At 38.6% G+C, this 12,456-nt stretch overlaps 1 protein-coding gene across 1 annotated transcript in view; it reads left to right on the forward strand.

Annotated features, from left to right (window-relative positions):
* The first annotated feature begins 5,320 nt into the window (after positions 1–5,320).
* PRR5L (proline rich 5 like) overlaps positions 5,321–12,456 on the forward strand; it is a 40,617-nt gene continuing 33,481 nt past the window's right edge. Inside the window, exons 1-3 of the mRNA XM_070931215.1 lie at positions 5,321–5,445; positions 8,178–8,258; positions 12,120–12,168. Of these exons, the coding sequence (XP_070787316.1) occupies positions 5,327–5,445; positions 8,178–8,258; positions 12,120–12,168 (249 nt within the window). The 5' untranslated portion in view covers positions 5,321–5,326. The remainder of the gene's footprint in view (positions 5,446–8,177; positions 8,259–12,119; positions 12,169–12,456) is intronic.

Genomic DNA, 12,456 nt, shown 5'->3' on the forward strand with positions numbered 1-12,456 from the left:
CAGTTTGTTTTCTGATTTACTGATGATCAGATGTAAATTATATGTTTTGTTTCTGAAGCTTTTTTATATAATATAGCACCATGACTGACTTAATTTATTAGGCACAATAGACCTAAGGCTCATGAAAATATTTACTCACTTTTTAAATTAGAAAGAAGGAAATGAAGTAGACGTTATTTTCATGCCTTTTAATAAATAATTTATTCCCATGCTTTTTAATTAAAAAACTGCCAATGAAACACAAACACTTAGAACAACAAACCAATTACCTTCTACAAAAAGACCTATAGGCACAATGTGAATAGTAAAATTTAGTAACTTTGATGATTTGGGACAAACATAATCGCTTGTTGTGAGTTAATTATTATTACAAAAATGCATATATTATTTACTGCTCCCTATTTCTCTATAAAAAATAAAGTATTGAATATTATGCAAAATATTTTTAATCCTATTGTTTTCACTGAAGAGGATCTACAACAGCAAAAGTGCCTAAGAACTACAAAAATCATAATGTGGCCATAGATTAGTGCTATGTGTATATCAGTGAAAAAAAAAAAAAGGCTTCCTGTTATTAATGACAAACATCAAAACCACTACCAGGCTATCCACCCCAAATTAAAACCTTCCACCCAGGAAACCATGTGATTTATAATTCTAGCATTCCGGGTAAGAAATAAGAATTTCATCATCCATCCAGTTCTTCTGAACTTAGTTGAACCTTCTAGTTGTATTTCCCTTGCATTCAGGATAACACAGGTTTGTGAGTGATTTGGAATTTCCTTGTTTTGAACATCAATACTTTTGCACAATGATTTTTACTAGAGATGGGAACCTCTGACCTGAAGGCTGAACTTGGTTTTCCAGACTTTCTATGAAAGCCTTACTTGGGCAGTTGCTGTTTCAAGAAGCTGAAATAGTGTGTCAGGTTTCACTGCTATCTTAAATAAACTTCATTCTCAAATGCAAGGTCTCTAATGAATCTTTTTTTTTTATTTAAGAATAGAAAGAACGACATCCCTGAACTCTTTGTGCAGCCAAAACTGGCACCTCCTTCCAAACCCCTCCCTTTCCATTCCTCAACCCCAATGTCTCATTGGCCATCGTGCAGATCCATCTCTTCGTCCCAAGCACTTTCTTTTCACAGGAATTCGCCCCTCCCTCTATCACCCAGGTAACGCTATCTACTAAAGAGCAGGAAACTAGGTAAAAGTTCATCTCAGCATTAAAGCAAAGCTTCTCCCTCTCTCATTCATGTCAGCGCTGGAGGAGATCATAATTTGGAATGCTGACATAGTGCTTCTCTGGGTCTTCACTCACATTTGTCTAGGAAAAGAAACAGGTAATCAAAGCCTGAGAGGAAATGAGTATGAATGTGATGTATGTTTAGGTAAGAAGCTTACAAGATGGATGGTGATTTTGCCCATCTTTAAATCCACCTTCATCTCTTTCTCTTCTTCGTCTTTGTTTTATACCGTTCTACTCAATTATACAGGTAGTCCTTGACTTACATCATTTAGTAACCATTCAAAGTTACAATGGCCCTGAAAAGGTGATTGATGACCACTTTTCATACTTAGCACTGTTGCAGCATCCCCATGGTCACATGATAAAATTTAGTTGCTTGGTAACTGATTTGTATTTATGATGGTTGCAGTCATGCGCTACATGTTATGATGGGACCATATGATCACCTTTTGCCACCTTCCAGCAAGCAAAGTCAACGGGGAAGCCAGGTTCACTTAACAACCATGTTACTAATTTAACCACTGCAGTGATTCACTTAACAACTATCTGATTTAGCAACAGAAATTTTGGGCATAACTTGTAACCAGAAATAGAGGATTATGTGTAAGTAAAAATTGTGGGAATTGTTACAACTGTTACAAATAAGTTTAGAAAGAATGTACTGAAGGATCTTTATCCTTTGTTTTTGCATATAGTAAAAGATAATTTCATGACATATAAATAAACTTGACTTTTTTTTCTGCAGTGCTTAGTTATAGAGAAAAGAAAACCCTATTATCGGGGAAGATTTTTCCTGAACTGGTTTGCTGAGGGAGAATTTGATTGCAATTGGCTATGCCAATGACCAGTCAACTTCTATATTGCTGTTTAATTAAAGGAGGCTGAGGTGGCATTTAATATTTTTATACAATGGTGAGACTCATAGTTGAGCAAGGTTGTGTTACTTGTATAGATGTAACCAGAATTGTGTGTTTTTGTATTTTTCCCCCTATTTTTGATGGAGAGTGAATGTAGGGATTTTATTTTTAAAATAAAAATAAAAAGCTGTAACTTATGTTATTATTGCTAACGGATTATGAATTAATTTTCCTAAATTGTGGGAAACCATGTGTGAAAGGGATCTGGGGAGGACATAAAATAGATTTGAGAGCTGAATGGCTATCCATGAATTAACCCAAGACTGTGATGCCTAGTTTGCCCTTAGAATAGATATCGTTGAATTCATTTCAAATTTCAGTTGTAATTTAACAAGTCTATAGGAACATTTGCACCTTTTTCTTTGTCAATTATTTACTTTTATAGTACTAAACATGCTATACAGTTACGTGTTTCTAGCAGGATGAAGTTGGCTATCTAAGGGAAGGACATTTTCTACCCAATGAAAGTAGAATTCATTGAAGAGAATTTAAGCAGATTAGAGCCAACACTTTATTGGATTAGCCTCTTTGTTTCAAGAATCTTTGCTGTTTTTCTAGAGAAGAAAAATCTATCTGAGATAGTTTTTAAAAAGGAATTTATCTAATATAAACCCCTTAGGTCTGTGATAGCGAACCTATGGAACTTGTGCTGGAAGTGGCACGCAGAGCCATCTCTCTGGGCACGTGAGCCGTCGCCCGTTGCTCTTCCAGGATCTGGTGCTTTGGCCAACATGTGCATGGGAGCACCGGAGACTGGAAGAGCAGCTGCCCAGCATGCGCCAGTTTCCAGCGTGTGCATGCGCTCTGGCCATCTGGTCTTCGCACAGGCATGCATGCCAGAAACTGGCGGGTGGCCAGTGTGCATGCGCGTGCTGGAAAGATCATTTTCCTGGTGCATGTATGCGCACTGAGCGGCTGCTCTTCCAGTCTCTGGTAAGCATGCGCATGTGCCCTCCTGTTTCAGCATTTGGTGCCGAAAAGTTTCGCCAATACTGTCTTAGGTTATTTGAGGGACCATCTCTTGCCAGTCACATCCACCTGACCCCCACTAGAGCGGGAGGCAAAGAATGTTGCAAGTCCTGTCCCCTAAGGAGGTACATCTGGCGGGACCCACAAAAAGGGCCTTTTCCATAGTGGCTCCTCCTAGAACATTATCCCTCTAGAAATTAGACTGGCCCCCACTCCAGCACTCTTTCAGAAGGCTCTGAAGATATGGTTTTGCCAGTGGATGTGGGGAAGCCAGAGTGGGATGGAGCTCATTAAATGATTGATTTGAGTGTGTGTTGTTGAGGGGGGTGGGTGGGTTTTTCATTTTATTATTTTGTTATTTTTACTTTTTATTATTTTAATTTTTCTACATTTTTAAATTATCTGTAAGCCACCTAGAGTCGCTGTGAGCGAATAGGCAACTATATAAAATATCGAAATAAAATAAATGAAATAGAAATTTAACCTCTTTTAATAATCACTAATATTTTGAACACAACAGAATGCAATTAATGTTGCTAGTTCCTGGGCAAGATCTGTTTAACTTGCATATATTTTAATCTTGTATTTTAAATTTTAAGTTTTGTATCATATACTATGCTTTATATTAATTAATCTTGATGCTTCTGACATGAATAAACAAACATTGACAGTCTTTGGGTTAGACTCAAACTTAGTCATATTTAGAAGAAATGGATTTCAGGTTGATCATGATCCACTAAATTCTCTTTCATTTGCACTTATTCTCATCCTGATTCTGGAATATAAATTGCATGTTTGTCAATATGAAAATTCTGTAGAAATGTAAAACCTTCCAATTGTATTCATTATTATTATGCTTGATTATCATGACTTTGAAATAATATGCAGTATTATCCATGTATTGCAAAGTGAGGTTAGTGGATAGAAACTGTGGTCGAAACAAGCTTCTTATAAGCTTAAGATGTGAATCAGAAATTTCAGCCCATGATCTTTACTATACTGTTTTTTAGGACAGCACAGACAATTTTGAAGCTGCCTTCTAAGTCTCTGCCTGCCACTGATGATTAAAAAAATGTACAGACCTAAAATTCCCATTGTCTAGCTTTGACCCGAGAACTACATTTAAAGCCAAAACAAAACCAGTTTGGGTGACCCAAATCCCCTTTGGCATGGTGACAGTCCTAGCAAGTGGGAGTGGCATTGTCTAAACTGTAAAGGAAATTTCCACTGGTAATGATCCAAAAGCTTGGTATAGTGTTACCAACCTCAGCCTTACTCGTTGATATGTAGTGATTTCACAAGGAATAGATTGCAACATTGCTTTACAGTAAGGGAAAAACTCCAAGCCTTTGACAATTTTCAGCAATTCTCCATTAGATCCAGAGGGGCCTTAACGAAAGGCCTAGGCCTGCTTTTCTCAGTGCTCCTTTAAATAATGTGGGATCCTTCCTAACAGGCCTGGTGGTGTTGTCAGTGCGTAGATGGGACAGTGTGCCTGCTGTACTTGGGTTAGGCAGGTTGCAATGCAAAATTTTTTAAAGAGGTAGCTACATTCAGTATGGATAAAACCTCCTGAACAAAAAAAATGGCATAGCTTGTTTTTTTAGATAGAAAGATAGAGAGAGAGAGGGAGAGAGGGAGAAAGATAGAGAAATAAAGTAAGTAGGTAGGTAGGTAGGTAGGTAGATAGAGTAGATAGAGCATCCCTCTTCCTTACTCTTTTCTTTTTTTATGTGTCCTGATTTCTAGACATTTATTACAAACATGGGTTTCTAAGCCAGGCATCATTCTGTATTTTCCAAAGCATTTTAAATACTGGCATATTAACATTAAAAAAACCAGAATTTCTCTTAAGGAAAGAGGTTTTTTAAAAATTATTATAATAAGTTAAACCATTTCAATATAGTGGTGATGGGAAGAGAAAGTTTATTTTGGTGCAACAGAAACCAAGTGAGCTTGAATTACGACCAGTCTGCCATATACTTTGGTTTATATAATATGTTCAAACCTCAATTTTTCTTTGTTGTTTCCACTTTTGACAGGTTGAATTCTGATTCCCGAGGAAACAGAAGTATCTTCCCTGCCAGTTAACCTCAATATCCTCATGCAAATCAGTTTCCTCACCCCCTTCCGTCTAAACTGATGACGTGGATTCCATCATAGCTTGAGCTTTTGATTTCCAATTTCAGAAGATGGGCTCATTCCGAAAGCCCCGGCCACGTTTCATGAGCTCCCCGGTGCTGAGTGATTTGCCACGATTCTTGGCAGCTCGGCAATCTCTGCAGTTCAGATCGAACTCTGCCTGGAACAGGTGAGAAATATCCTATGAATGTATATCTGATGTCTTGAGACTTGGATTTAGAGGGTAAAAAGTTGCTTTAGAGTGTGCAAGGTCTCTCACATGGTAATTCCTTAAAGCAGTTTTGTGTCTTTCAGGGATGATGTGGTTGCACATTGTAGCCACAGCATATCCTGGGAAAAGATGCATTTAATATAAGGAATTGTCCACAGGGATGATGTGTGCACTCAATAAAACATTTTTTTCTCTTGTACCCAAAATATTTCAGAGCCCTTTTATGCCTTATAATACTCTTCTTCTGGCATTACTGGATTTCTCCGTGTTTTTGAATTCAAAAGGGATCTCTGCAATTCTGTGGATATCTCACCAATTGTATGTATCTTCTGGGAGTGGAACATTTTTCCACTTTGGTGTGCAAAGGAAAAGATTTTGGATTAAATCTGGTTTAAACTTTTCCCAAATGGCTTAAGGGAGTGAGTGAATAAACTTGAGTAATCTGTCTGTTTTTGTGAGATAAGATGTTGTGAGAACTTGACAATATCCTGGCAGGGATTTTTTCACACTAGAGAGATTTCTGTGTAGGTGTGTCTAGACTCTAGGTTAATGATGGCGAATCTTTTCGGCACCGAATGCCCAAACTGGAACACGTGCACATGCGCATGTGTGCACCAGAGCGCTGTAAACTTGAAGACCAGCTGGTCAGCGCGCATGTGTGCACTGGAAACCCAAGAACCAGGTGGCTGGTGTGCATATGTGCATCAGCCAGCTGGTCTTTGGCGTTCCGGCGTGCATGAAGACCAGGTGGCTGGCACGCATGCGGATGCCGGAAACCAGAAGAGCAGCTGGTGACAGCACACATGCCCACAGAGAGGGCTCTGCATGTCACCTCTGGCACGTGTGCCGTAGGTTCGCCATCACAGCTCTAAAGTGTGGTTGCAAAAAAGGTCTTGGAGTATGTATTGAAGATGATTTGATGGCTACAGTTAATTCTACTTTTATTGCTTGGTTAACCTGTCAAGTTATGGTTTACAATTCTGTTAAGAAGAAAAAGTTCCAAACATAGTTTGTTGATTCAGGTGTAATGGTTGTCAGTGTAGTGGTTTAGAGAAAAACAAGTGAGCTCCCTCAAGGGCATTTCTCATAGTATCAAACTGTGATTCTATGCTGTACAAGTAGTCTTCCACTTAGGACCACAATTGGCCCCAGAAATTTAATCATTAAATGAAATTGTCATTAAGCAAGATGTTATTTCATTCAATGACCGCAGTCCTCGCTCTTCCATTTGTGATTGTTAAGCATCTTTGCAGGTTGTTAAGTAGAATGCTGGGAAACCCAGGCCCTCTTGCTACCCCACCATGCCCAGGTCCGTTTACTTTTGGATTCTGCAGCTGCTGATTACTGAGGCCACTTGCTCCATCCTGCAAGCGGGCCCCATTCTTGAGATGGTTCAGAAGGCTCCTTCTCCAAAATCCCCAGTTTGGAGAAGAGGCCTTCCAAATGATCGTGAGAACAATGGCATTTGCTGGATTTTTTGCCAGATATGAAATTTGTTCCTCCAGTGCATGCGTGGATTTTCCCTCACTGTATGGCGGGAAGGGGAAATATCTTAGTGCACTGGGGGAATGAACCTAAAATCCTCCACACACACCCCCTGCATGTCCTTCCCTGCTGGCTTTCCCATTGACTTTCTGGGGAAGCCAACAGAGAAAATTGCAAATGGCAATCACATGATGATAAGACAGTTGACATATGTTTGTAAATGCAAATGAATCACCAAAAGCCTGAAATGCAATCATGTGACTGCAGGGAAGGGGGATAGCATAACCATTTGCCAAGCGATCGTAAATGCAGTTATTAAACTACCGTAAGTTGAGGACTACCTCTTTGTGAATTATCACAAGATCAGTAACGACGCATAACCCTATTTAAATGCCTGCAGTTAATGGTGCAGAGAGCATTTACAAATTGTTGCAGACAGCAGTGATTGATTCTGCTTTCATCTCCCTCTCAACTCCACATGGTGCTAGCTGAGAACTGTGATCGGTTTGAAAGTGGATAGTTTGTACAAATATATTTATAGATAACTGGATTAGTGAAGGAACTAGCAAAAATGTCCTTATTTTCTTGAATTCTGTTATCTTGGTAAACATTTTTTCATGTTTTATGGGGGGGAAACCCTGGGTTAATTCAGAGACTGTTCCACGGTGATTTGGCCATGCAGTCCTGCAGAGATAAGTTTTTGCATCTTGTGAAACATACACAACACTCTTCTTTCTTTCTTTTATAAGAAAGTATTCTTTTGTGGTATGTAGTGAAGCAAACTCTGTTTAATCACTGGCCTTTGTGTATGCCTGGAGAAGTCAGAATACACAACGGCTAAAATTTCCAGAGTTGGTTTTTGTTTCCAAAGAAGATGATGCAATAGTCATGGCAGTGCTCTAAATAAGAGCTGCATAAGGGCAGAAGAAAACAGCGGTGGACTTAATTTTGACTAGCACCTGCCTGTATTAGTCTCTTGATAGCTGTATAATTATATTTCTCTCCACAGCCATGGGCAAAGGAGCCTAATGATTCCATGGGGGGGGGGGGGGTGGAATGCAGAAGTCATTTAAGGGCAATTAATCTCCTTCTCTACTCTCCGATATATTTACACAGTTCTTGACTGCAGTTTCATTGCTTTGTGTAAATCAGGCGATGACATTCATTATTTATGACTGCCCTAACCTTCTCCTTCTGTTTGGCAGTGTTCAAACAGCAGTGATCAATGTCTTCAAAGGGGGAGGCCTGCAAAACAATGAACTCTACATCCTCAACGAAAATGTCAGGTATGTGGATTTAACTGAACTGGATTCAACAGCTTTCCCAGGTCGGGGCAAAGTAACGCTGAGAGTTTTGTGCTGTGGCAGTAGCTTGTGTCTTGGATTCCTGATATGATTCTTTTATTGGCACAGGAAAGGAGACTGAACTATGGACTCTTTTTATGATGCCAGAGCAGTGGAGAAATTCACAACAACAAAAAAAAAGGGTCATATATCAATGATTTTATATGGGAAGCAGGAGAATGGATTTAGGTCCTTCTTCCTCTTGTTACCAGGTGATTTCTTGTAGTAGCAGTGGCAATAATAGATGGTTGAAATCAGAATTTGGTCTGGCTCCTCTTCTAGCAAACTCTTTACATCTCGGGCCTCTTGGCATCACCGCCCCACAGGGTGAGGGGGGCGTGCTGGGGAAGAGCTGCACAGTTGCCGGCACCACTTCTGCTTCCTGTGCAGCCCCAGGGTCAGTCTGGGTGCGGTGGGAGCTGCCCCTAGATGTGCTTTCCACAGGAAGAGCAGTCCTTACCCATCTTGGAGGGGCTGTTGGGCTTGCTATCCTCGGTCCCTGGCCGGGCACCCTTCTACTTTACATGCCACAATTGTAGTTAAGAAGTGGCTATCACAAAGGGTATCTTTTCAGCTTCCTTCTGCCATCATAATATTAAAGGAACTTCAGGACAGGGAAACTATCACCTGTAAGAATGGCTTATTGGTGGCTGGCTGGGTTGTTGTTGATGTGGAAGCTACATGTGTTTCATATTTTTAGCAGACAGAGCAATAGTGCTATGTGATGGAGCTATTTGCATGTAAGCAGGGCTGAGATAGTTTTCTCTTGAATTTTTGCAAAGAGTTTGAGGGGTTTTTCCCATCACTGTTATTCTGCAATAATATATGTGGGGTCAGAAATGAGTAAATTTGCACTTTCTGGGGAAAGATTTAATTGAGGGTGAGAAAAGTTCTGTATGAGTTGGTGAAGTGCTGTGTGAATGCTGCTGCTTTGTAAGGTGATGCTCTAGAGAAGTGGCATCGTAGAAAAGAACTAGCCTTGAACAGGGGTTTCATCCTCAGATAGGTTTCTGTTTCTATGCCCCTGCTTTTTCTTGAGGTATTACTGATGCATCTGCTTTGATGATTGGTGTTTTTGGAAGTGGGATGCAATAGGTCTGCTCTTCGAAATCTGAATGGAATCATATTTAGGTACTGAATTTGTGTATATGAAAAGAGGTGAAAAAGCATCAGTGACAGAGAGATTACTATGCGGTAGGTGTAGAATATTGCAGATTTCAATGTTCATTGGGAATGTCTTTGCGAGTCGCAGAAGTTTGGATAATGATGAAAATAGGCACTGATCATGCAATGAATTTATTTGAATGGTCTGGTTAGATGTATGAGCACAAAAAAGATTCATGCCTTGATGGAGCCTGTTTGGTGCAGTGGTTAGGTGGCCAGATTAGAAAGCAGGAGACCATGAGTTCTTCATGCCTTAGCACAAAGCCAGCTGGGTGACCTTCAGCCACTCATTCTCTCTCAGCCCTGAGAAGGAGGTAATGGCAAACCACTTTAGAAAACCTTGCCAAGAATACCTCAGGGACTTGTCCAAGTAGTCATCAAGAGTCAACAATGACTTTAAGGCATCAAAAAACAAAAACAAAGGCATGGCAATAGAGTAAGAGTTTTCTCTAGGAAATGGAAACAAACATTAGTTTGATTATAGCTTCAAATTTGATAAACACATAGAATGATCTCTTTTTTTTCTTTTTCACTTCATGGCCTTTCTTCCTTCAATTCTGTGAACTTGTTTAAACATTGTCAATGCCAAGAAAGTGAAAATGTTTCAACAAAAGGTTATCAGTATTCTCCATGCTTCTGACTGATATGAGTTAATTAAGAACAGCTCTGGCATTTTCTCCAGTAGCACAGATTTTTCTGACTGATTTAAAAACATCTGTTTAAAGCATGCAGTTTTGGCCATAAGATCTTGCTTTGAGAACAAAAATGAAGCCTTCATAAAGATGTTTTTTTTTTTTTTTGCTTTTTGTATCATCTCAGTAAGATACAGTTCTTCATGCTCTGACAAATGGCTTTGTAAGTTTTTTCTGAAGTCAGATCCCCCCTTTCATGCTTATGGATAAAAATCTTACTGCTTTAATGCATACTTTAAATAAGAGGCTTGGAAAGGAAAGTTGTTGTTAACAGCAGTACATTCATTTTGGTCTTTGTAAAAGCAACATTTGTTTTTCCAGCTATGCAACTGCTTTCCATGTATATAAGCAAATGCATATAACTAGCTTGCTTGTGTATAACAAGAAGAGGCAGAATTTCAGTCAGATCAATCAGCTGTCAACAAAACCACCAATTACACCTCTTTTATCATAATTTCCAGAAGGATAAATGTATTGGCACATCACAGCAAATTTGTGTGTTTCATTTTGAAGACAAATGAATTTTGTTATGTGGATTAAAGTTCACTCGATGCATTAACTAAATTGGGCTCCAGATCCCAAAATCCTTCATTTAATAAAGCTTACTTTGCAAGGATGCCTGATTAGGTTTGTTCAGTGGATTAGTTAATTGCTGGAGTGAGAAAATGAATAGCAAATATATTGGGCGAATGCCTGGAAGGTTTTGATCATACAGGGTTAGGGAAGGAATTGGTGGTTTTAGTTTACATGAGCTCAGAAAGCAAATTTGTTAGTCCAGTGAATGGGATAATTTAAAAAGGAGGAAGGAAATAACATTGGTGAAGAATGGCTGCCCATAATTTGAGAAGCACTATGGGGTGGAAATTGAGGACAGGAATTCAGAATTCTTACAGATCTCATGTATTGAATTAATGTTGGTACTATAAATTATTGGGTGCAGCAAGGAGAAAAGTGATGTCTCAGACTCTCAGCTTCATGACAAACTGTAACAGGGAGGTTGTGTAATAGTAGTAACATACTACTGCAAAATGATTTTTAAATTATTGTTTTGAAGACATAGATGGGGTTTAGTTGGGGTCCATGGGTTCATCCTCTCCTTTATTTTCAGGTATTTAAAATTCAAAATCAGCTATACCTCAATTCTGCTTGAAAAGATTCAGATTTAAAAAGTAATATTATAGTGATTTACTTGAGGATAAACTGTTGAAATTGGAATTGTATAATGTTTGTCATTGATCAGAAAACGACAGGGGTTTTCTGCACTGGAATGTTGCTGAAATTGTTTCTCTTCTAGCATGGTGGACTTTGTCATACAGATTTTTGTAAGGTTTGAAATAGTTTCTTCATGATTATTAGGCATTAAATGCATATGGGATGGGACATCAAAGCATTACGAGTTAACCTGACTGGAAAGGGTAGCCATCTTGGTTTTGCTTTGCTTTCCAGCCCACTCAAAAATAATATCTAGGAATGTAGGAGATGGCCAAATCAGATCTTACCTTCTTTAAAAATTGAACTTGTTCTTCCTTAACAGGAGTTAAGTATGAAGACTAAGGTCTTTTGATCAAATTCTTTCTATAAAGTTTGTCTCATACAAATAAGTATTTCTAATCCAGATAGTTAACGTGCTACAAGGAATACATTGTCAGAATGTGATTCTAAATGATTCATGCAAGTGTGGATTAAATCAGATTAAAAGCAAAGGAAGCTTGCTTTGGTTAAATGTAATGTTATACTAGTTACCAGTTTGATGTTCCACCAACTTAGGATTCTTTGTCAACTACCAGATGTGTCATGGGAAAGAATGAAAGAAATAAAATTAAACAATACATAAAAGTCAAAAATATCTTATTAGTCACCTATGGATTATAGAGTTCAGTAAATATCTATTTTTTAAATTATTATTTTCTGGAAGTGTTTTCATGATAAGTGATCCATTTCTTTCCAGGCAGTTGTTGAAGAGTGAGCTTGGATCCTTCATCACAGACTATTTTCAGGTAACATTTAGTCCTTAAGTGGATAGATGAAACAATGAAATTGGACTATCTGTTGGTTAAGTCTTTATGCTGGCTTTCCTTTTTCTTCTCCTTTTTAAGTAGCTACAATTTCTTGGACTTTGAATAGAAAACTAGAAAGTGTTTCAGACAACATAGCATGATAGCATAGCATGAAAGCTGGACAACCTTATTCGCAGAACTACAAATTGATAAAAGTTAGTATTTCTTTTCTTAAAATGGTAGGATTGTATTACATAAAAATGCCCCATTTAAGTAGCTAATGCTATG

The sequence above is a fragment of the Pituophis catenifer genome, unplaced genomic scaffold (genome assembly GCF_029215685.1).
Source record: "Pituophis catenifer annectens isolate HBS135680 unplaced genomic scaffold, rPitCat1.0.hap2 SCAF_1, whole genome shotgun sequence".
NCBI lineage: Eukaryota > Metazoa > Chordata > Lepidosauria > Squamata > Colubridae > Pituophis > Pituophis catenifer.